This window comes from Garra rufa, chromosome 6 (genome assembly GCF_049309525.1).
Source record: "Garra rufa chromosome 6, GarRuf1.0, whole genome shotgun sequence".
NCBI classification, from domain to species: Eukaryota; Metazoa; Chordata; class Actinopteri; order Cypriniformes; family Cyprinidae; genus Garra; species Garra rufa.
In genome coordinates, this window is record NC_133366.1 from 8,289,031 (window position 1) to 8,311,445 (window position 22,415).

Below are 22,415 nucleotides of genomic sequence, written 5' to 3' on the forward strand. Positions count from 1 at the left end.
CAAAAAATCTTAACGTAACATGATCTTTACTTAATTTCCTAATGATTTTTGACATAAAAGAAAAATCGATAATTCTGACCCATACAATGTATTTTTGGCTATTGCTACAAACATACCCCAGCGACTTAAGACTGGTTTTGTGGTCCAGGGTCACATATATATATATACACAGAACAGAAACACACACACACACACACATATATATATACACATATCTAAATTATATTTTACATGACAATAATAATTTGTATTTTTATTTTATTTATAAATGGTAATAATTTAATTAATTTATTTTGATTTTATATTTTCCTCAAAAAGTGATAATTATTACAATAACATCGTAATTAATTTGTAATTAATATAATTTTAATAATTATTTGAATTTTTTCAATGATTAACTGTTCACTTTTAGAACTTTTTAAATTACTATTATTAATAATAAAACAATTTCTATCACTGTATTCTAATAATGTTTTAATGGTATAATAATAGTAAAATAATAATCTCAAGTAGCTCAGGTATATTTGTAGCAATAGCCAAAAATACATTGTATTGGTTAAAACGATCTATTTTTCTTTTACGCCATAAAATATTAGAATATTAAGTAAAGATCATGTTCCATGAACATAGTTTGTAAATTTTCTCAATATTTAGATTTTTTTGCACTCTCAGATTTCAGATTTTCAAATAGTTGTACCTTGGCCAAATATTGTCCTAACAAGCCATACGTCAATGGAAAGCTTTATTCAGCTTTCAGATGATGTATTAATCTCAGTTTCATAATTTGACCCTTATGACTGTTTTGTGGTCCAGGGTCACATACGACAAAATGATTCCAGCATTATTGTGTGTGGATTGACTCACTCGGCTCAACATGCCGGCTGGTGTGGTAGCAGCACTCATAAAAATGGGTTCAGACGGTACAGCCTCAAACTCCTCCAGCTCTTTGGACTCAGCTGTTGATACCGTCGCTCTGCTCCGTTCACCTTCTTCCAACACAACCGAATCTGTTAGATAACAGCAAGTAAACAATAAACAAGATGTTGTCACAACACACTGTATCAGATACATGAGCAGAGGAGCCTCGAGCGCCTACAAAATCTGCGATTAGTCTAGAAACTCTCCTAAAGTCGCTATAATACATGCAATCCCGCACAAACACACACAAGCTGATCGAGTCAGACACATGAAGCATCTTCAATACGGGATTTGACCATGAAAGGCTTCACAAAACATGCTTTTAGAGACCCAATGACATGGAAATATGAGTCGACATCCGTGTGTGTTAGATTTGAGCTCTGCATGCTTGTGTAGAGTCCAAACAGTTCACAAAAGAATCTGAAGCAAAATTTCTGAAAAATGTGCCAATGTTGCACTCATTGACGTATCTACTAAAATAATATGCTTAGCTTTAAAATAAAAATTTCCTACATCTGAGTAATTATAGAAAGTATGGCTGCGGGATACAGCTAAACCTTTTTTCAGTCCTCTGAGAAAATTTAACATACATTTTTAAAACGACTTGTGCTTTTAATGATTTGTCTTATTATCCTTTAAAACTATGCAATTATAAATTCAATTTAGTTATAATATATTATAATTATTTAATCTTAGACTAATGATTTAATAATTAATGAATTCATTCATTTATAATCTGACCAATCATCTGACCTAATTTAATAATAGTAATAATAATAAAAAGTTATAATAATAAATTTAAATCTTAAACTACTTCTTTAATAGTTAATTGCATTATAATAGTATTTAATAAAATTAGATTAATGTTGAAAACATAACTTACATCTGACCAGATGTTGTAATAATAATAAAATTTACAATATACTGTAATAATAATTTAATATTAAACTATTTAACAATTAATTAAATTATAATAGTAATTGAGTAAAATAAATTAATACTGAATATGTAACTAACATCTGACCAGTTATAGTAAGAATAGCAGGGTGATATAGTTAAAACATTAACATTTAGACATTTCAGAATATTTAATACACATTTTAATATATAAATAATATTTATATATTTGTTGTGTATTTACATTCACATTACATTTACACTTAATCATTTAGCAGACACTTTTATTCAACGTTAAATAAAAAAAATACATAAAAGTATGTCTTTAATAAAGAAAATCTGCCTTATTATTAGCCTTAAAACATCTTTAAATATTGATAATCTTAATTCAGTTAATTAACTGCCCTATCATACAGTTGACAAATGATATATTTAATTAACTGACATCCCTAATATGCTGTTAATATATATATATATATATATATATGAAATATGGCATTTTTTATATTATTATTAAAATTATTAACTGGAATAATAATATTAATAACAAATACATAGTCTGCTATTATTATTATTATAAACATGAAAAAATGTTTGTACTGTATAAATTCATTTATAACACCACAACAAAAAAACTATTACAAAAACGACAAGCTGATTTAACAAAATATAACATTCTTTAGCACCTAAAAATGACATTTCTACTTACACATTTATTTTTAACCTAATACACTAACATAAATAAACAGAATTAAAAAGTTAAGTCAATTACCTATAACTATATTTGTGATCTATATAGAATGGCTGAAACCTGTCAAAACCATTTTTATCCACATGGTCCAGCTCTAAGAGTAATACTTTTATGTGTGTCAAACTGAAATCACACATATAAAGGGAATACATTACAGCACAAGACACCTTTCATGTCAAATTCATGGGCACAAGTAAAAGAGCAAAGAGAAGTTTAAGGAGCCCCAGGAAAAGGAGGAGGGAAAAAAATCTAAGCGCCCTGAAACAAGAATCAATCCCATCGTTGGTTCTGTGTGGAGATTGGTTGAGTTCACCATGGATTAGTTGGTTTGTTCGGGATTGTTGAGTGTTAATGAAGAGAAGAAGTTACAGAATCACTCTAGAGCGGTGCGTGTACGTGCTGGAGGTCCATACACACACCCGTCAGACATATCTACCTGCCCACGATATACTCCTGTGTAACCTGCCCGGCGTATCGGCGGAGCACAGAGAGCCCAGAGCGCCCACTGCAGCGACAAACCCAGAAATAAACCAACACAGGCCAAGCCACCGCATGGACCCAGAGGAAACACACATAGAGAGTCAAAGAGATTCAGGCTGAAAGAGGGACAGATATGTTGAGCAGCCCATCTAGAGAAGGCTGTCAAAGAGGTTTGCCATTAGAAATGATAGAGCATTTATTATTACTAGAAATGTGTCATAAACACACAAAACCATTTCCATTTAAGTTGCGGTGTGCTCTAATCACATGAAGATGTAGTATTTGACAGCTCAGATTTATTTAATCTTTTTTTAATGCGTCCATTCATTCACTGTGGCATTTGGGGAGAGTTCAGACGGCCATTAAGAGGAATAAATCACTGAAACACTTGAGATTCATCTAAATTAAGTTTGAATGATTATGTTTTCAACAGGCATGTTCATAGAAAATGGCAAGAGACTGGGAAACAGACTCAAAAATAAATATATAAATATTTCCGCTGGCCGTTTATTTAAGAAAGCAATTTTTAAAATATAAATAAATGAAAAAAGAAATAATAATAAAACAAACAATGTTTTCAACAGCAATAAATAAAAACAAGAGCTTAAAATAAACAAGTAAATAAATAAATAATTTCAGCAGGCTGTATATATAAAATAGAAAGAAAGAAAGAAAGAAAGAAAGACAGACAGACAGACAGACAGATAATAGAACGAAAGAAAGAACGAAAGAAAGAAAGAACGAAAGAAAGAAAGAACGAAAGAAAGAAAGAACGAAAGAAAGAAAGAAAGAACGAAAGAAAGAAAGAAAGAAAGAAAGAAAGAAAGAAAGAAAGAAAGAAAGAAAGAAAGACAGACAGACAGACAGACAGACAGACAGACAGACAGACAGACAGACAGAGAGACAGACAGACAGACAGACAGACAGACAGACAGACAGACAGACAGACAGACAGACAGACAGACAGACAGATAGACAGACAGACAGACAGACAGACAGACAGACAGACAGATAGACAGACAGACACAGACAGATAGAGAGACAGACAGACAGACAGACAGACAGACAGACAGACAGACAGACAGACAGACAGACAGACAGACAGACAGATAGAGAGACAGACAGACAGATAGACAGACAGACACAGACAGATAGAGAGACAGACAGACAGACAGACAGACAGACAGACAGACAGACAGACAGACAGACAGACAGACAGATAGAGAGATAGAGAGACAGACAGACAGACAGACAGACAGATAGAGAGACAGACAGACAGATAGACAGACAGACACAGACAGATAGAGAGACAGACAGACAGACAGACAGACAGACAGACAGACAGACAGACAGACAGATAGAGAGATAGAGAGACAGACAGACAGACAGACAGACAGACAGACAGACAGACAGACAGACAGACAGACAGACAGACAGACAGATAGAGAGACAGACAGACAGATAGACAGACAGACACAGACAGATAGAGAGACAGACAGACAGACAGACAGACAGACAGACAGACAGACAGACAGACAGACAGACAGATAGACAGACACAGACAGATAGAGAGACAGACAGACAGACAGACAGATAGACAGATAGATAGACAGACAGACAGACAGACAGACAGACAGATAGATAGATAGAAGACACGATAGAATGATAAATAAATGATAGATGATAAATAGATGGATATATAGATAGAACGCTAGACAGATAGATGACAGATGATAGAACGATAGAATTATGTTTTAGCAGGCCTGTTTACATATAACAGCAAGAGTTTGAAAAATAAATAAAATAAGTAAAATAAAATAAAAAAGTTCCAATATGTGATGTCTGGCAACGTTTGGCTCTTTGTAATGAAATAGAATACGAGATTACTGCATGCTGCACACTAGATACTGTATTATCCACTGTATATTTTCTAAAAAACAAAAAAAATGTTTGGTTTTTTTTTTACATACGCTTTATACAAAAATTCTAGGCAACATACAATATCTATACTACACAGTACACAAAATGGCTAAACTCGAATTAGCATACTAGTTTTACTATTTATGCCTGATAATAGTAAACCTAGTATGCTATTCTTAATTTAGCTTTTTCTATCTCCTAATTTGGAATAGCATACATGCATACTACTGATCACACTACTGTTTTATTAAGCCATTGACAATCAGCTATGATCTTGTAAATTACTATGAGTATTTAGCACAGTACACATGCTACATAAATGCATAAACAGTGTGTAGCTGTAGAGTATGCTATTCTCAGACTCATCAAACCTCTGCTTTCTAAAACACTGCAGCACTTGATTATCACCTCCATAAACATGTGCTAAAACAGGCATCGTTTTAAGAGACTGGAGCTCACCGGTGTTGGAGCGCTGGATGGGGCAGGGCCTCCCCTGTGGCTGGGGCACATCACTCTGGGGAACAGCTGGCTCGCTCTGGGGCTCCTTCACCCCATCCATGGCCATCAGCACACTGGACAGCTCCTGCAGTGGGACGTTCCCCAGCTCAGACGAGAACGGACTTGGCGGGTTCTCCAAACACATCAGCCAGCTGGTGTTACCTGAGATGACAGCAGAACCGGATTCACACAGCAAACTAATCACAATACATGCTTGAAATCACAATACAATAACTAGAGCCTGACTCAAAACTATTCAAAATAAAGAATTGCAGTCTATTAGAGAAAAGAATATTCAAGTTACTGTTAGATCGATGGAACATGTACTTTAAGAAACTATTTCCTCAGTTGTTGACTTTCTGAATGTCACATGGTGACATATTACAGTAACAGTTGTTAAGAAAATAAATAAAATAAATACATAAATGTTATAGCAATGGATGACAAACTTTTTTCATGAAATAATGCAAAATACTATTTCATAGCAAACAAAGAACCATTACACACACACACACACACACACACACACACACACACACACATGTTGGGTTTACATGTTTTATGGGGACATTCCATAGGCGCAATGGTTTTTATACTGTACAAACCGTATTTTCTATGGCCCTACACCTAAACCTAGCCCTCACAGGAGATTGTGCACACTTTTACTTACTCAAAAAAACTCATTGTGCATGATTTATAAGCCTGTTTCCTCATGGGGACCTGAGAAATGTCCCCACAAGGTCAAAATCTACTGGTATTCCTATCCTTGTGGGGACATTTGGTCCCCATAACGTGATGAATACCAGGTACACACACACACACACACACACACACACACATAACAGGGGAGGATGTCGTCATTAATAACTCCAGCTGTCCATTCACACCTACAGCTATATGCCCATGTACCCATTTAACCAACATCTGCATCAGCATCTGCACGCCCCGCATGACACATCCGGCAAACTCATTTACACGGACACACTAATGAAAGTCTGCTGAGTTAATGCCTCCAGGCATCAGAGACATTTTGGATCTCAGCTTATATACGGAGACATCTAAAAAATACATCAAATTTACATAAACATACAGTTGCGATCAAAATTATTCAACCCTCTTGATCTGCAAGACATTTTTCCGCAGAGAACAATTCAACAAAGGCATCAGTCCACTATTGGAGGAACGCAAATTGATGAATAATGAAAGAAAATCAAATTGGCGCTAAGCGTTCATGCTCAAAATTATTCAACCCCTAAAAGTAGAATTTGGTGCATATAATCATGTTCTAGGGAATTGCGTGTTTCTAATTTTATAGCAACAGTTTTGACAGGATAACTTTCTATTTTAACATGACAATGCCTTTGTGTATAAAGCAAGGTTCAAAAAGAATTGATTAATTCAGTCAGTGTGGAAGAACTTGAATAGACTGCATAAAGCCAAGTCCTAATCCCAGCTGAACACCTTTGATGTGACTTTAAATGCAGACCTTGAGCCAAAAACTCATCACCAAACACCAATGGCTTGCACATACACTATATGGACAAAAGTATGGGGACACCTCCTTCTTTAGAACAGAAAAAGGCACATCCAAAACTGTGTATTCATGTATTTCCTTTTCTGTTGCAACAGCTTTGGATGTGTCTAAATCATTGGTGTTTGGTGATGAGTTTTTGGCTCAAGGTCTGCATTTAAAGTCACTCCAGAAGTGTTCAGCTGGGATTAGGACTTGGCTTTATGCAGATCAGTCAAGTTCTTCCACACTGACTGAATCAATCATTTCTTTTTGAACTTTGCCTTATAGACAGAGGCACTGTCACGTTAGAATAGAAAAGGGTCCCGTCCAAACTGCTGCTATAAAATTAGAAGACACACAATTCCCCAGAATATCATTATATGCTTAAACATTAAGATTTGCACTCATGGAAATGACTAAAGTAGTCAAACCTGTTCATTAGAAGTGGGTTTCCAAATTCTTTTAGCAATATAGTGCACATTTACAAATACATATACATGAATAAATTAACATTCTACTTATTTTTTTTTATTTCAAACCATTGATTATTTGACGTAATATTACTTGAATTGCACCATTTTTGTTTGTTATTTGACTTTTTAAACAGTGCACATATTTAAAGGTCAGCATAAAAGATAACTAAAACTTTGAAGAGGTCACTACATATTAGAAAAGACTGCAGTGATATGCCATTTAGTTTCTAGAGAAAGCTGTATAATGTGACATTTTTCAGACATAAATTCTTAGTATTGGAGTATTGAATTGAAGCTGAGTTCAAAAGTTTGGGCACCCTTTCAATTGTGCTGATTTGAATACCTGTAAGTCACTTAATGTTGATTGATTGCAACACAAAACTGATTTGATTTGCTCAATGAAGCTTAACACAGCAAAGACTTATGAAAAATTACGTTAAACGTAGCTAATTGCTAGTTTTGCTTCTCCTTAATGCTCTACTTGAACGTAACAACATGGGAATCCCAAAATAACTCCTTAATGACTTAAACAGGGATAATTCATTAATATGAATCAGGAGAAGAATACAAAAAACGATAGACATTTTGCAAGGAAGAATTGAGATTGATGTGATTATTCCATTTACACTGCTGTTCAAAAGTTTGGGATCAGTAAGAATTTTGTTTAATGTTTTTTTCATGGAGTCTCTTATGCTCATCAAGGCTGTATTTATTTAAAATTACTTAAATTATTAAGCAGCACAACAGTTTCTAACATTATATAACATTATAAATCAGCCTATTATAATGATTTCTGAAGGATCATGGGAAACTAAAGACTGGAGCTATGATGCTGAAAATTCAGCTTTGATCACAGGAATAAATTACATTGTAAAGTATATTAAAATTGAAAACCATTATTTTAAATTGCAATTGCAATTTTTTTTTTTGGATCAAATGAATGAGCATAAGAAACATTACAAATCTTACTGATCCCAAACTTTTGAACGGCACTGTACACATTTTATTTTACCTTATTGGAGACCCGGGTCCCCAAAAGCAGTCATAAGGGTAAATACAGGGGTTGGACAATGAAACTGAAACACTGGCCAATATAATGTTGGAGGTTTCATGGCTATATTTTTGCAGCCTGGTGGCCAATCTTCACTGATTGCACATTCCACCAGTAAGAACAGGTGTGAAGGTTGACTATGTGCACCCAATGGTTCAGACATTGTACTCTGAAGGTGGTGCCATGTATCAGGATGATAATGCACCAGTACACACAGCAAGACAGGTGACAGAGTGGTTTGATGAACATGAAAGTGAAGTTGGACATCTCCCATGGCCTGCATAGTCACCAGTGTTGTTTTTGTCAACGATGACGATGACGAAATCATTTCGTTGACGCCACTTTTTTTCATGACGATAACGAGACGATGACGAGATAAAAATGGCTCGTTGATGACTAAAACATGACGAGACGTGTGTGAGTTTTCGTTGACGAGACGAGAATAGACGAAAATGTTAGTGGGTGGTCCGTCAGACGTTTAAAATGCATGACATTTCCGCTTATTGTGCATGCCAATTAAAACTTAAAAAGTATCTGACGCTATGGCAAGCCGTTTTAGCATTAAATACTCTTTGCTATACTAGTATGGCAAGCCGTTTTAGCATTCCTTCCTTGTTTGTCTTTTATGTTCTAAAACATACCTTCATTTTTGTAATTATTGGTGAAAATAGTCGATCCGGAAGCTCACACTGTGTTGAACTATAGATCTGCTATTTTCAGAACTTATAAGTGACACTACCCAACAGCAAAATACTTACTGACCTACATTAATTTGTTAAAAGACTACCTTTTTCCCTTTTTTTTGACTAAAACTAGACTAAAACCTTTTTGACTTTTCGTCGACTAAAATTGGACTAAAACTATCACATATAGAAGTGACTAAAATTTGACTAAAACTAAGAAGCATTTTAGTCCAAAAGACTAAGACTAAGACTAAATCTAAGATGGTTGTCAAAAACAACACTGATAGTCACCAGATCTGAATATTATTGTGCCACTTTGGGGTGTTTTGGAGGAGCGAGTCAGATAACATTTTCCTACACCAGTATCATGTAGTGACCTGACCCCTGATCTGCAAGAGGAGAATGGCTCAAAATGCCTTTGGCTACTGTGCAGGACTTGTTTTTGTCATTCCAAAACGAAATGCTCTATTGGCCACAAAAGAAGGCCCAACACCATACAAACTGTGGTCTAAAACCAGGTGTTTCAGTTTCATTGTCCAACCCCTGTATTTTGTTATGATATGACAATATTTGGCTAAGAGACAACTATTTGAATATCTGGAACCTGAAGGTGCAAAAAAATCTAAAAAACTGGGAAAATTGCCTTTAAAGTGGTCCAAATGAAGCTCTTAGCAATGCATATTACTAATCAAAAGTTTTGATATATTTACAATATATTTGTGGAACATGATCTTTACTTAATAATATCCCAATGATTTTTGGCATAAAAGAAAAATTGATAATTTTGACCTATACAATGGATTTTTGGCTATTGCTGCAAATACAAATTATGATTATATTATATAATATGAATTATTTGATTAACCTGATTACTTGTTCATTTGCACTTGGTTTCACTTCGACTTTTGACAGTTTCTCATAACATAAACCAAACTTACCTTAACTGAACTCAAGAAAAGAGAACAAAAAAATGAAAAGAAAATTCAAGCACAAAGTGTTGGAGTGATGCAAGATTCCTATAAAACTCATGAAAGAAAGGCACAAAAAGTGACAGACAGGAACAAGACCACAATAGCCTCTATCTGAAATCCTTTAGGAATCGCATTGAAAAAGCATCTCTTCACATGTTATTCTTCAAGAAGCGTAGCACTCAAGGACATGTCACAATTAATGCAACACTTTTTTTAAAAAAAAAAAAACAGCAAAATGCTCTCAAGCTATTCTTCATTTAGAGGCAGGCAGAGTAGAAAAGCTGAGGAAAATCAGGCCAGTGGGCACGGCAGGTGTGAGTCAAACTGTTATCAAACTTTTAAAATGGCATGGCAACCCCTGCGGGCCAAATGTGCGCTCATGCGCCTCTCCAACGCCCTTGGAACGGAGTTATTATGATTTAATTTTAGTGCCGTGCACAAATGTGTCATAATTGAGAGCGAGTGGGCGATAATTATGGCCCGGGCCAAGGTTACGAGGTAAAGTACGCACGTTAACGCGCCCCCGGATATTTTCGGCATGTTAAGCACGCCTGTCATACCTGAGGGTCTGCGGATGAAGATCTCGGCCCAGCCCTGTGTCAGCATGGGCACAAACTCGGCCAGGCTGGACTTGTCTTTGAGCGGCGGGGTGGACTGGGAGGCGGAGGGTGTCGGGTGCTCCTCCAATGCCCTCTGGGAGCACAGGACTTCCAGCGGGGGGCCAGGCAGAGGCAGCGGGCCGCTGTACTCACCCTCAGGAGACGCCACCAGCGGGCTGAGACTCTGAGCCGGACCGGCCCGCAGAGCGTGGCCACCTGGAGAGACAAATCAAAGCATATTATCATGATAATATTATTTTTTTAATATAATTATACAATTTTATATTACATTTTGTTATAGTTTCAGTTCTACTTTTTATGATTTTACTTAGTTTTAAGTATTAAATATTATTCATATCTTGAATTAGTTTTTATTTTTCTTATAATATAAAATATATTTTATAACATAAATCTAACATTTTATATATACCATAGTTTTCATATCTTGAATTAGTTCTTATTTTTTATGATTTCCCATTTAACTTTAGTGATTTCTTAATAATTTTGTTGTGTTTTTGTCAATAATAATTTTTTTTTTTTTTTTGGCTAAATGTCTATGAAGTTGTTTTTATTCATTTATATTTCATTTTTAGATTTAGTTATTTTAGCACTTTAAGAGGTTCCCATAATGGCAAACTAGATTTTACTTTCAATGTTATTTTATTATAATATAAAATAAATTAATGGACAGATTAAAATGTAATATTACATTTAAGTTTGTTTTTTTTACGATTTTATCATTTCCATGTTACCTTAGCATGTTTTTTTGAAGATCTAAATGTCTATAAAGGTTTTTATTCATTTTATTTCATTTTGTAGTTATTTTAGCAAATAAAAATGAGAATGTTGTAAATTGTTTTATATATTTTATTTTACTTCAGTTAACATTTTTTTATTTTAAGTAATGAAAATTATTTGGTTAACATTTATTATTTTAAGTAATAACAATTACGTTTTAGTTGTTGATATGATAATGAATCTATTATTTACTAAACAGTTAATTTTAAACAGTTTTAATTTTATGTAAAATAACATGCGTTTAAGAATTATTCACAAATTTCATAATCATACATTTTGATTTCATGCTGAATTCTTGCATGAAGTTTATTATTATAGTTTTTATTCATATTTTGAATTAGCTTTGATTTTTATATTTCTATTTTTTTCTTGTATTTTTAATTACATAATTAAGTACATTTTGCATTTAACTTCAATTTATTTGGTTTTAGTCATTTTAATATTTCAACTTAGAATGTTAAATGTTTTTTCATCTAATATTTATATTTTATTTTATTTTATATATTATATTATTATAATTCTAATATTTATTTATTCTTTGTTTAAAGGAAATTATTTTTAATTATCTTTAATACTTACGTTTTTTAATATAAAAAGAGCCATTACCAATGTTTTTTGGGGGTATTTACTTTTGGAGCTTGAAACTTTTGAACCCCACAGACTTACAGTAAAAAGTTTTTAAATATCTGCATTTGTGATCAAAAGATAAAAATCTTACAATATTTGAACGACCCAAGAGTGAGTAAATGATAACATAATTAATATTATGATTGAATTCTTTAAGATTTTAATTTCATGTATGACTGCTCATAAAGTTACACATCTACTTTAAGCCTTCAGCAACTCAGCTGAGGAACTGGTTTCATATGGAAGGCTAGACAATAATTAAAGTAGTCATTTACATATAGAGGTCTTACAGGTTACAGCAGCAGAAAGAGATTGTTAATTCAGAGTCAGAATATGAAAAATGGCCCAAAAATTTTAAAAGTAACTTACTTTTAAAACCTCAGGGAAAGAACAAAAGTTTAAATGTAGTCACCTGATATGGAGCGGACTCGTGTGCGAGTGCTGGTGCTGATCTGCTGGCCGGACTGGGACTCCAGTTTAGCAGGAGCCTCTTTCGTCTGTCGGGTGTGTAACGATGGGTCGGACCTGCAGGAGAGTCATAAGTGTATTTGGTTTTGTGTTTTCCCGCCTGACAGGGCTCTATGCCTACTTTTCTTTTTAGGAGCACTTGTGCTCGCAACATTAAAAATTAAGGAGCACAGTCAAATTTTCAGGAGCACATTCTACACAATAATCAAAAAATCTGACTAAAAATAGCCTTCCTATTACAAGGTGATATTTGACTTCTTAAAGTGACTTACAGGTGAATGTTTACCTTTGTAAAGGCATTTTTCTAACTATATTAAAAGTATATATGTGACCACGGACCACAAAACCAGTCATAAGGTAAATTTTTACAAAACTGAGATGTGTACATCATGTGAAAGCTCAATAAATAAGCTTTCTATTGATATATGGTTTGTTAGGATAGGACAATATCTGGCCGAGATACATCTATTTGAAATCTGGAATCTGAGGGTGCAAAAAAATCAAAATGCTGAGAAAATCACCTTTAAAGTTCTCAAAATTAAGTTTTTAACAATGCATATTACTAATCAAAAATTAAATTTTGATATATTTATAGTAGGAATTTTACAAAAAATCTTCATGAAACATGATCTTTACTCAATTTCCTAATGATTTTTGGCGTAAAAGAAAAAACAATAATTTTGACCCATACAATGTATTTTTGGCTATTGCTACAAATATACCCCAGCGACTTAAGACTGGTTTTGTGCTCCAGGGTCACATATTCTTTAATGTCAAATTTTCAAAATTTTTATTTTTAAGCGTGTAAAAATGTCTAATTAAAACAACAGAACAAGAACAAGTAGAATAAGAATAAGTTACAATTCAAATGAAATCAGTATTAACGAAATTAATTTGTGGTGGCACAGAAAACAAATGTGGCTTTTTATATTTTTAATGAGGCACGGAGGTGGCATGAATGCAACCAAATGTATAAATTCATGTTAAAATTAATGTTGTAAATATAACATTTTGAAAACAGAAATATTAAATGATTTAAATAACTGAAAAGATATTTTAAAAATGAAACTAAACCTGCCAGTAGGTGGCGGCAAGACACTGATTTAATTACCGAGTCATTCATTCGTTTGATTTGCTCAAACGGCTGATTCATTCAGGAATAAAGCAAGTGACTGTCTTTATGAATGGGAAGTTAAATCATTTTACTATGCAGATTTGTTTAAAAATGCATGTTCATTCATAAACGAAACACCGCTGTGTTTGAGTGGAGATGTGCAGCTGCTCAGTTGTGACTTGTTTCAGACTACTTTTGACGACGAAATAGAGCAAAATCAGGCAATAGTGTTATAGTCAGACAATGTAAGTCACTTAATAATAACTTCTTGTTTATTTAACTATTGTATTAAATCAATATACCATTTACAAACTCCCTTAAAAAAATATTAAAAACTGTCACTCATCTTAGTTCATCTCTACACTGCACAATGAAAGTCTTATTTACACTCTCTCTACACTTTGTTTATGAAAGGATTTGTGAGATGTCTGTGATACGTTACTCAACGTTGCAAAAACACATAGAAGCAAACACAAATATGCACAAATATGGTGCTCCTAAATATTTTTTCATAGTCGCACGCAGAAGTTTCCAGTCGCTAATGCGAGTAAAATGGTTGCACTGTTGAGCCCTGCCTAATGAGACTAAACTCTGATGACAAAAACATGTTAACCTATAGTAGGGCTGCTCGTTTTGGGCAAAAATCATAATCACGATTATTTTGGTCAATATCGTAATCACGGTTATTTAACACGATTATGACTGGGTCCAAAACTTTATATTAGTGATTAATTTAAAGATAGCAATACAGCAAAAAAAGGTAAAAAATAAAAATAAAGTAAAATAAAACATGCTTTGTTTCTTATTAAAGCTACAAAAGTCCTTCATTCAAGAGCAGTGAGTGATTTTTCTCTTTGTATTTTTACATTGTATTAATATGTGACCTTGGACCACAAAACCAGTCTTAAGTCGCTGGGGTATATTTGTAGCAATAGCCAAAAATACATTGCATGGTTCAAAATTTTTGATTTTTCTTTTATGCCAAAAATCATTAGGAAATTAAGTGAAGATCATGTTCCATGAAGATTTTTTGTAAAATTCCTACTGTAAATAAATCAAAATGTAATTTTTGATTAGTAAAATGCATTGTTAAGAACTTAATTTGGACAACTTTAAAGGTGATTTTCTCAGTATTTTAATTTTTTTGCATCCTCAGATTCCAGATATTCAAATAGATGTATCTCGGCCAAATATTGTCATATCCTAACAAACCATACATCAAAAGAAAGCTTATTTATTGAGCTTTCATATGATGTATACATCTCAGTTTTGTCAAATTTAACCTTATGACTGGTTTTGTGGTCCAGGGTCACATATAAAGCACAGAGACGTCAGAAGGAATATTATTCGTTTCTGCTTTAAGAGCCACACGGATCCAATATACTGTTACTCACGTATTTTCATTCTCAACAGTTGTCATTTAAGACATAACTCACAGGGTTTACATGAATACTCACCAAGCGCCTCATTTTGAAACATTTTTGCGCGTATTTGACCGTTTAGGTCAGGGGTCATCAAACTTGATCCTGGAGGGCTGGTGTCCTGCAGAGTTTAGCTCCAACTTGCCTCAACACACCTGCCTAGAAGTTTCAAGTATACCTATTAAGACCATGATAAGCTGGTTCAGGTGTGTTTGATTAGGGTTGGAGCTAAACTCTGTAGGACACCGGCCCTCCAGGACTGAGTGTGGTGTACCCTGGTTTAGGTGCACCTTGAGCTAAAAGATAACTTTACATGTCCATGTTCTGCTCTTCATGTTCGTCTCTGAGCGCATACACAGAACAGTGCAAGATTTCTTATGCGCTATTAAAAACAAAACATCACAGAAACAATAAATCAAGCACGTCCCGTTTTATGAAAGTCACCTTACATGATTTTGCTGATTTGCATGTGAAATTAGGCTTTTGGGGAGGAACGAAATCGCACCACTGGAAAGGGGGCGGAATGGAGCGCAATAACCATTTTATATCGATCGTTTGAAGCAGAAACCGAATTTCAATTAATTGCACAGCCCTGACCTACAGTAACAGCATGACTGCTTGCTTGGTGACATAAACAAGGCCGTCTATGTTGAAATGTTTGTAACCTGGTCATTTCTCCTCCTCCGGGTCTCTCGGCCATATCCAGACCCAGAAGGGCTTGGGTTCGCGACCCGCCGCTGGTGGTTATGGTGACTAACTTATTCCCAACCAGCCAAGTCATACTGGGGCCACCGGATAACAGGAACTCTGCGATGGGAGACCTGAAAGAGAGAAAGACAGCATATAAAGCCCATTAATCATCTTTATTTAGTGTCACAGGACACTGGAGATGCTTCTGTGAGAACGCACATCCATCTCTGACAGGAGTTTGGACGCTCGTACTGTTCTCACGCTAAAAGCAGATGCTACACTTTTTCCAAAACAACCGGTCGATTAAGGATATGGCTTGATTGCCTATTCACTCAGAGTGACAGAACAAGAAGTTTACTCCGGTACAAAAGGTGAATCGATGCAGTGTTCAGCGGCCTGCTTTTGTCATAAACAGCAGAGAAGAAAGCCAGACGCTTATTAAGTGACTGACAAATTAATGAAATGACTATATATTTAAGTCAAACGGTAAAACAGCTTTTGATGCATTGATGAACCTAAAAGAAAGGTCAGGGAGTTTTTGCTGGCATAAAAAAAATACTGTTTTAGTACTGTTTGTACTATTTTTTTATATTTTATATTATATTATAATTTTATATCTTTTATTAACATGATAAAAAGTACACAGTTATTCATTGTTTCAGTTTTAAAGTAGTGTTATTTTTATTATTATTAATTTTTTTTTTATTATTATTAAATTATTTTTAATAAAAAATAAAATACGACTCATTGTTTCAGATTAACTTAGGCAATTATAATTATTTTCAATTTAATTTTAAATTAATAAAAAGAGAATAAAACATGACTCACTGTTTTAGATAAAAGTAGGTAATTATTATCAATTTAATTATTATTATCAATTTAATTTTAAATTAATTTAAATTTAAAAACAAAAATAAAATATGACTCATCGTTTCAGATTAAAGTAGGCAATTATCTTTATTATTATTATTATTGATTTAGTTTTAAATTATTTTAATAAAAAACTAAAATAAAACATGACTCATTGTTTCAGATTAAAGTAGGCAATTATCATTATTATTATCAATTTAACTTGAAATTAATTTTAATAAAAAATAATATAATGACTCAATGTTTTAGATTAAAGTAGGGAATTAATATTTTATTATAATGTTTAAACATCAATTACTGTTTCAATTTAAAACAAGGCAACTATTATTATTATTATTATTATCATCATCATCAATTTAATTTTTAATTAATTTGAATAAAAAATATATTAAACATGACTCACTGTTTTAGATTGAAATTATTATTAAATTATTAAATTATTAAAATTAATTTGAATACAAAACAACAACAATTAAATATGAATCAGATTAAAGTAGGTAATTAATTATTATTATTTTATTTTAATTTTTAAACATCAATTACTGTTTCAATTTAAAATAAAATAAAAATTACTATTATTTTAAAAATACTAATACTAATTATTAATTGCTTTAGCTTATCTTAGGAAAATTATCCATTTACTGCATCAATTCAGTCCAATTACTATTATTTTATAACATTTTATTTTAATATATAACAGAAGTTTGAATCAGGAGGCTTGATTAATTGTTTACAGTTGTTTTTAAAGTATATTTAATTAATGAATGAAATTAATCAAATATGTGATTACGAAACTAATCATGTCTCCTGATTCAATGCTCTTATCTGACATTACAATGTAACATTTTCAGTTAATCATTTTTCAATTTCTCATCAAATATTAATATTCAATTGCAAATGAAGTGTTTACTTGAACTGAACTGTTAAATCTGCAAATCAAACAACTAATTTGACTAAATTAGGGCTTTAAATTTACATTCATATTTATTTTTAATTTTTGTTTGGGAGACGATTTTATTTTAGGAAAACAACAAGCGATTCATCATAAGATGCAAATTTCAGCCATCAGGTTTTCAGCCATCGTTCAAAACAATAAAACCAAGTACAGGAAGATATTAAGGGAAAATAAGAGCGAGTGAAAGAATTGAAAAGAATTCGAGAATCTAGTTTGTAGTGAACAGAATCATATGAATCCCACGCACCTCTTGGGCAGAGCGGAGAAGTTGGAGAACACGTATCGCGCCATCATGTCCAGACAGGTCTCGGTCAGCTCCAGATGGACCGTCTTCAGCGCGTCGTCCGCCTGCATCACCGCATTCTCGTCAGCCGAACCCAGACTGCAGGTGGTGCTGGATGTCTGCATCCTGCACAGGATGGGGTCAGGGGTCACACACAGGCGTCAGGGTTTCAGCCAATAAGGGAGAGGTCAAGGGGTCAAAGAGCGCAGCACTAGACTTTTACTCAAACATGGAGGTGAGATTCACAACCAGCTCAAACTGGTACTAGTTAAGTCAAAGATCTCAGATAGTATCTGACACTGTGTCCTAATCAGAATCTTGACCCACTGACTGATTCAGATTCAGATTCAGATTCAGATTCATTTGATTCAGATTCTGAGTCATCTGATTCAGATTCATTTCACTGTGGGAAGAGCAACAGTCTTTTATGATGGCAAATGTTTAGCGTATTTATTTTTTCACTTGTCACGGCTGGTTAGGACACAGTGTGAAGCTTGAGATAAGAGTGTGTTTGTGAAGATGTTAAGATGCTAGAGTGTCAGCAGGTGATAAATCAGATTCAGATGATGCTTAAGTGGCCCTTTGTAAACACACACAAACACAGACATAAACACACATTTTTACACACACATCTTACATATATACTTAATCTTTGCACAAAGGAATGGTTCACCCAAAAACTATTCACTCTCTATTGCTTTTATTTACCTACAACTGAAGTTATTAAAGTAATATTTTGTTTTTGCGGAAATAAAATAAATTATGCATTTTAGATAAAACTGCAACTGATAAAGTACTAAAATTAAGCTAAAGTCCTAAAACTCAAACAATCTAAAGTAAATCTGAACAGAAATATATGAATTTTTTTTATCAAAATTAAAAGGAAAATATGAAAAAGTATGTAACCCTTAACTGTCACTCCCAATTTCAGAACTCAAATTAAGAACTCAAACTTATATTTTTATAATTCATGAACGAAAACATTTTGTTATATGATTTTGATGTACATTTTCCATGTTAATTCAATGTCTGATCTTAAAATGGCTTTCAAAGGATGGATTTTTTTCCATTTTTTTGTGTAATAGGGAAAAAGGCATATATGTGACCCTGGACCACAAAACCAGTCTTAAGTCGCTGGGGTATATTTGTAGCAATAGCTAAAAATACATTGTATTTGTCAAAATTATCGATTTTTCTTTTATGCCAAAAATCATTAGGAAATTAAGTAAAGATCATGTTCCATGAAGATATTTTGGAAAATTCCTGCTATAAATATATCAAAATGTAATTTTTGATTAGTAATATGCATTGCTAAGACCTTAATTTGGAGAACTTTAAAGGTGATTTTCTCAGCATTTAGATTTTTTTGCCAAATATTGTCCTATCATAACAAACCATACACCAATAGAAAGCTTATTTATTGATCTTTCATATGATGTATACATCTCAGTTTTGTAAAATGTAACCTTATGACTGGTTTTGTGGTCCAGGGTCAATATTATATTATATTATATTATATTATATTATATTATATTATATTATATTATATTATATTATATTATATTATATTACATTACATTATATTATATTATATTCAAATAATAAATAAAATCTGTGGAGAAAATAGAAACTAAAAAAACTGAAGCACTGAAATCACTAAATGGAAATAGATAAAAGCTAAAACTGAAATAAAAATCAATTGAACCTAAATAATACTTTTTAAAAGAAAAAAAATCTAAAATAAAAATCTATAGCACATAAAATTACTAAAACTTGAAATAACATTTACAGTTACATTCACAATTAAGTATCCTTGTAGCCTCTCTGAAGAGCAGTACTACATAAAAAATATATATATATATTTAAGCAAAATAAGAAAAATTTAAACATCTTCATTCTGTTCAAAAGTTTTCACTCCCAGCTCTTAATGCATCATTTTTCCTTCTGGAGCATCAGTGAGTGTTTGAACCTTTATTAATAGTTGCATTTGAGTTCCTCAGTTGTCCTCAGTGTGAAAAGATGGATCTCAAAATCACAAAGTCATTGTTGGAAAGGGTTCAAATACACACAAAAAAAATGCTAAAAAAATAAATAAATAAAAATTTGGAACCTGAATGATTTTTCTGAAGAACAGCAGGCCGTTTAATTGTTCAGGTCAAACAAGGGACTCATAAACAACTATCACTCAACAAAAACAACACAGCTGTGGATCATTCAACATGGTATTAAGAATCAAGTGTATGTAAACTTTTGAACAGGTTCTTTTTATATATATATATAAATTATATATTCTATATATAATTTATTTTGTCTTGTGGACTAAATGTAAACATCTTATGTGAAATATCTTTTTCAGGTCAGTTCTAAAAAAAAATAATAACATGCATTTTGTGTGATCCTTCTTATTTTGGTAAAATTAACAATTTGCAGATTCGGGAAGGGGGTGTAAACTTTTGACCTCAGCTGTAAATGAAAACTGAAAGAATAAAAATAATTTACATTACTAAAAATTATAATAGTATATAAATGCTACTAAAATACTAAAAACAATTATTCACTTTAAACTTCATTTAAGCTTTTTCTGCCTCAAAAAACTTTGTGTTGCGTAAGTTGGAATATGCATGAATATGAATTTTTTGACAGAATTTTCATTTTTGAGTGAACAATTCCTCTTTCTATTTAGTTTAGCTGAAGCTCTTTCTGTTTCTCTTTAAGTGACACAAAACTGGGACTGTGATACTCACAAACCTTAAGCAGGAGAGACAGATAGAGAGAGCCAAGGCCGTTTAACACACACACAGAAAAGTTCAGCTGCCAGCTTGAGATCCACACACACACACACACACACACACCTGTGGAGAGCCGTGTGATTATCCAGGTGATGGCATTAATCTAAGACAGCCATCAGCATCCTGCCCTTCTGTAGCCACGGCAACCGCATCCCCGGGGAAATCAGCAGAGCCCACATCATCTCCATACACTAAGATGGCACACATGCAACCTGCACAAACACACACCGCTGCTAATGCCGCTGAGCTAAAGCACTTCTGACTGCTACATCGACTCACTGACCCTGACAAACAGGCACAGGTGAACAACTCATTAACACAAGACACGCAAGAAATGCTACAGTCCTTGAGCGCAAACATGTATGTATATGTGCCATTCATCACAAAGTAACCCCTAACTTGAATACTATGCACCAGATTGTGCTGCAGACATCAGTAATTGCTTAAATCACGTGTCTGCTAGAGCATACGTGTGCGTTAGAAACTCTAAGTACGGTCTGAAGAAGAAACCCAGGAAATCAAGATCGCTGCAGCTGAATAAACACAAAGATTTAACTGCAATCATTTATTTAATGTGACTAAAAAACACACAACTACTACAATATATGGTTTATCTGAGTTCTTCCTATTATAATTTTCCTTAAAATAAAGTATATAATAATGAAATGCCTTTATCACTGCTTAGAATACCTTAGAGCACACTAAAAACCATCCAGATTACTTTAGCGCACACTAAAAACCATCCAGATTACTTTAGCGCACACTAAAAACCATCTAGATTACTTTAGCACACAATGAAACCCATCTAGATTACCTTGGTGCATACTAAAACCGATCTAGATTAATTTAGCGCACACTAAAAACCATCTAGATTACTTTGGTGCACACTTAAACCCATCTACAGTCGTGGCCAAAAGTTTTGAGAATTACATAAATATTGGAAATTGGAAAAGTTGCTGCTTAAGTTTTTATAATAGCAATTTGCATATACTCCAGAATGTTATGAAGAGTGATCAGATGAATTGCAAAGTCCTTCTTTGCCATGAAAATTAACTTAATCCCGAAAAAAAAATTCCACTACATTGTTAAGAAGGCTTTCAGGGCGTCCAAGAAAGTCCAGCAAGCGCCAGGATGGTCTCCTAAAGAGGATTCAGCTGCGGGATCGGAGTGCCACCAGTGCAGAGCTTGCTCAGGAATGGCAGCAGGCAGGTGTGAGCGCATCTGGACGCACAGTGAGGCCAAGACTTTTGGAAGATGGCCTGGTGTCAAGAAGGGCAGCAAAGAAGCCACTTCTCTCCAAAAAAACCCATCAGGGACAAGATTGATCTTCTGCAAAAAGTATGGCGAATGGACTGCTGAGGACTGGGGCAAAGTCATATTCTCCGATGAAGCCTCTTTCCGATTGTTTGGGGCATCTGGAAAAAGGCTTGTCCGGAGAAGAAAAGGTGAGCGCTACCATCAGTCCTGTGTCATGCCAACAGTAAAGCATCCTGAGACCATTCATGTGTGGGGTTGCTTCTCATCCAAGGGAGTGGGCTCACTCACAATTTTCCCCAAAAACACAGCCATGAATAAAGAATGGTACCAAAACACCCTCCAACAGCAATTTCTTCCAACAATCCAACAACAGTTTGGTGAAGAACAAT

At 33.6% G+C, this 22,415-nt stretch overlaps 1 protein-coding gene across 3 annotated transcripts in view; it reads right to left on the minus strand.

The window, feature by feature from the left end:
• tsc2 (TSC complex subunit 2) overlaps nt 1–22,415 on the minus strand; it is a 68,826-nt gene that overhangs the window by 15,190 nt on the left and 31,221 nt on the right. For all 3 annotated transcript variants that reach the window (XM_073842731.1, XM_073842729.1, XM_073842732.1), the window contains 6 exons: nt 17,945–18,106; nt 15,848–16,003; nt 12,592–12,704; nt 10,716–10,970; nt 5,426–5,626; nt 865–1,007 (listed from right to left, as the gene is read on the minus strand). In XM_073842731.1, coding sequence (XP_073698832.1) covers nt 865–1,007; nt 5,426–5,626; nt 10,716–10,970; nt 12,592–12,704; nt 15,848–16,003; nt 17,945–18,106 — 1,030 coding nt within the window. The remainder of the gene's footprint in view (nt 1–864; nt 1,008–5,425; nt 5,627–10,715; nt 10,971–12,591; nt 12,705–15,847; nt 16,004–17,944; nt 18,107–22,415) is intronic.